The 1,222-nt window shown below is 50.5% G+C and overlaps 1 protein-coding gene across 1 annotated transcript in view; it reads left to right on the forward strand.

Moving 5' to 3' along the window:
- The window catches only part of ATP2C2 (ATPase secretory pathway Ca2+ transporting 2), a 110,523-nt gene that overhangs the window by 59,640 nt on the left and 49,661 nt on the right, over positions 1 to 1,222 (forward strand). Inside the window, exons 11-12 of the mRNA XM_019634818.1 lie at positions 430 to 496; positions 889 to 895. Coding sequence (XP_019490363.1) covers positions 430 to 496; positions 889 to 895 — 74 coding nt within the window. The remainder of the gene's footprint in view (positions 1 to 429; positions 497 to 888; positions 896 to 1,222) is intronic.

Here is a 1,222-nt window from a genome sequence, read left to right on the forward strand (position 1 = left end):
CTCCACTCACCTTCCTCCTTCTCTTCTTACCAATTCTTATAACAGTGGCACCTGGGCATTTACTGTGGGCCAGGAGCTGTGCTAAGCACTTCAGATAGGTTGTCACATCTTAAATCCTGAAACAACTCCTTGAGGAAGGCGTGGTCATTGTGCCCACGTCACAGATGAGCAACCTGATGCCATCTCTAGTGGCCCCAGAACTTATCCCCTATTCCCAGAACATCTGGTAAAAGTAAAGCCATCCTTTTTTGTAGGATGAAGGTATCTTCTTTAAAAAGCAAAGAGTGGTCCTTGAGGTTATTAATCATTGCCCTGTGTCTATATTCCTGTACACTCTTTAAGAAAATGATTTTTAAATGCCTTCACATGTTGGAGAGTGGACGTGTGCGTGTGTACAAACTTTTTTTCTTTTTTTGGTCTCTTCCCCAGGTATAATCATGCTCACTGGCTGGCTACAAGGGAAGCACCTTCTCAGCATGTTCACCATTGGGGTCAGGTAAGCACGCCGTGCCATCCCTCCCCTCGTCAGTGCAGCAAGATAAGGTAGGGAGATTGGGGAGCAGGAACGGTGTGGGGAAGATGCATCCTCCTCACCCCAAGCCACCGTCTCCCAGTAGCACCTTGTCTGGCAGGTGGGGGTGCCCGGTGAAAGCTTGCAAAACAAATGAAAGCGTACAATTTGGAGTTCCCGCTCCTGTCACTCTTTTGCTGTTGGGTTTGGATCTTTCTGGCTAAGAGCATGGACTCCAAGGCCAGCCTGCCTAGGGTTAAATTCTGGCTACCACGTGCTAGCTCTGTTACCTTGGGCAAGCTTCTTCGCTTTCTGTGCCTCAGTTTTCCCCTCTGTAAAATGGGAGTGATAATGTAGCCCCCCCTCCTCCCGCCCAGGGTCACAGTGAGAATGAGGGGAGGTTGCATGCTCAGGCGCCCACAACAATATGGAGTGCACAGTGCGTGTTTGCTGCTATTCCTCACTTGGAGCTTGGCCTAGGTCCTTGTCTTATGGAAAAGGCTATAGGAGAGGACAAAGGACATGTCACTGAGGCCACACAGCTGATGGCAGGGTTGGAAATCAGGGCCCTTGACTTTAAGCCCAGGGTACCTGCCCTTCATCCACATGGTGATTCTAACAAGCGACCATCCCACCCTTGGGATGTTACCGAGATAAGCAGGGAGCCGGCTCAGTGCAGGGGCTGGAGTTGCCCAGCTTTTCCAGAGCTGC

This window comes from Hipposideros armiger, unplaced genomic scaffold (assembly GCF_001890085.2).
Source record: "Hipposideros armiger isolate ML-2016 unplaced genomic scaffold, ASM189008v1 scaffold_19, whole genome shotgun sequence".
Lineage (NCBI taxonomy): Eukaryota > Metazoa > Chordata > Mammalia > Chiroptera > Hipposideridae > Hipposideros > Hipposideros armiger.